Genomic DNA, 1983 nt, shown 5'->3' with positions numbered 1-1983 from the left:
CCCAAAGACAAAATCGCCCCCACCAACAGATCCGAGAAATGCGTTGATGCGTCTTACGTACAAAGGAGCTGTCCCCAAATACCTTACTAAAGCAATTTACATGCACTCCCACCACCTAGCAGCTAGCGCTTGCATAACACTCTCCTCCATCATAATTCGATCTTTTTCCTTTTTTACATATAAATAAAAGCATATGAATAAAAAATATCTTTATTTGTATTATGGCCTTTGTTTTTTTTTTTTTCCATAAATGAATATGTTGCCATTGTGCATGATTATTCTGTGATAAACTGAAAATTAGTGAAAAAAAAAAAAGAAAGAACAAGAACGTGTATTCCATATTCCAAAGCAAGACTAGAGGTCAAAACAAGAGGAAGTGTTGGGGCTTTTCTTATATAGAAAGAGAGAGAGAGAGAGAGAGAAAAGGCTCTCCATTTATTTTTTTTGTTTTGTAACCTTACTCAAGCGCAAGAGAATATCCCAATGGCTCAGAGGGGATAGTCCGTATATGGTTTTTCCTAATTAACATGCAGGTAGCCAGCTCTAATTTTTATACCCCATTTTGAAAGGCACATATCCCACATAGACTGCTTTTTTTTTTTCTCCCTTTCACTCACCCCAATACATAAACCCTCCTCAGTTCTTAACTCGGCATCTTCCCACGTCTACATGCAGTAACAAGTCTAGTAGATTGATATCCATACAAGAGAGGAGAGAGAGAGAGAGAGAGAGAGCACTCAAAGGTCCAGTCTTGTCCACCCCATTTTCTGACTCAATCTGTTACCAATAACCCCACCACTCTCTCTCTCGCTCTCTCTCTCTCCTCCCTCTCTGATAAGGCTCAGTTCACAGTCATCTCTTCTCCCCCTCCCTCTCTCTCTCTCTCTCTCTCACAAACGAAACCCATGATAAATCCCATCCCCGGCCAGTCCCACCATTTAATGCCTTGTTTTTCAAAAAAAAAAAAAAAAAAATCCCACATATTATTCACCTTCACCCCTCCATTTTCCACCCATTTCCCCTCTCTCTTTCTAACCATTCCCCACCAAAAAGATGCGCCTGCCCTCCACGCCCCTCACAGCGCGTCGCCCAAAACCCACCCCCTATATATAAACCATCTAAAACAACCCGCCATTCCATAGTTTCTAGTCTCTCTTTTCTCCTCTTCTCCTCTTCTCAGCGGCATTTCGTCAAACATTTTTCGCCCATTCAATGCAGTAAAGGAGGTAAAAAGAAAATGGTTATGATGATACTGCGATGAAAGAGCGTCAGCGTTGGCAGCCCGAAGAAGACGCACTCCTCCGAGCCTACGTGAAGCAATATGGCCCCAGGGACTGGAACCTCGTTTCCCAGCGCATGGGCAAGCCCCTCCACCGCGACCCAAAGTCTTGCCTCGAGCGGTGGAAGAACTACCTGAAACCCGGCCTGAAAAAGGGCTCTCTCACGCCGGAGGAGCAGTCCCTCGTCATTTCTCTCCAAGCCAAGTACGGTAACAAGTGGAAGAAGATCGCCGCCGAGGTCCCCGGCCGCACGGCCAAGCGCCTCGGCAAGTGGTGGGAGGTCTTCAAGGAGAAGCAGCTCAAGCAGCTCCAGCTCCAGAAGAAACCGCCGTCGCAGCCCGAGGAATATTCCCCGGTAGCCGTCGCAGTCGCCGGAGGATCTTCCCCCGCGGAGAAGGCCATACAGGGTCCGTACGACCACATACTGGAGACGTTCGCCGAAAAGTACGTTCACCAACAGCGGCCTAACCTAAACCCCGCCATTTTACCGGTCGTCCCGTTTCCGATGCCCGACCCGGACCCGGTTCTCTCACTCGGGTCGGTTAATTCCGCTCCGCCTCCCGCGCTTCCCCCGTGGATGAATTTGAACGTTAACGTTAACGTCAACGCAACGACGTCGTCACTCTCGTCCTGTACGACGTCGTCCAGCGCGACGCCGTCTCCCTCCGTCAGCCTCTCGCTCTCCCCGTCCGAACCGGTACCG

The 1983-nt window shown here is 48.6% G+C and overlaps 1 protein-coding gene across 1 annotated transcript in view; it reads left to right on the top strand.

Annotated features, from left to right (window-relative positions):
* The first annotated feature begins 724 nt into the window (after positions 1–724).
* LOC21392497 (protein rough sheath 2 homolog) overlaps positions 725–1983 on the top strand; it is a 5376-nt gene continuing 4117 nt past the window's right edge. Inside the window, 1 exon segment of the mRNA XM_024166534.1 lies at positions 725–1983. This exon segment is cut by the window's right edge and continues 32 nt beyond it. Within this exon segment, the coding sequence (XP_024022302.1) occupies positions 1258–1983 (726 nt within the window). The 5' untranslated portion in view covers positions 725–1257.

This window comes from Morus notabilis, unplaced genomic scaffold (genome assembly GCF_000414095.1).
Source record: "Morus notabilis unplaced genomic scaffold, ASM41409v2 Scaffold1108, whole genome shotgun sequence".
Taxonomy (NCBI): domain Eukaryota; kingdom Viridiplantae; phylum Streptophyta; class Magnoliopsida; order Rosales; family Moraceae; genus Morus; species Morus notabilis.
Note: the sequence above shows the minus strand (reverse complement) of the source record. Positions and strands in the feature narration are given on the sequence as shown.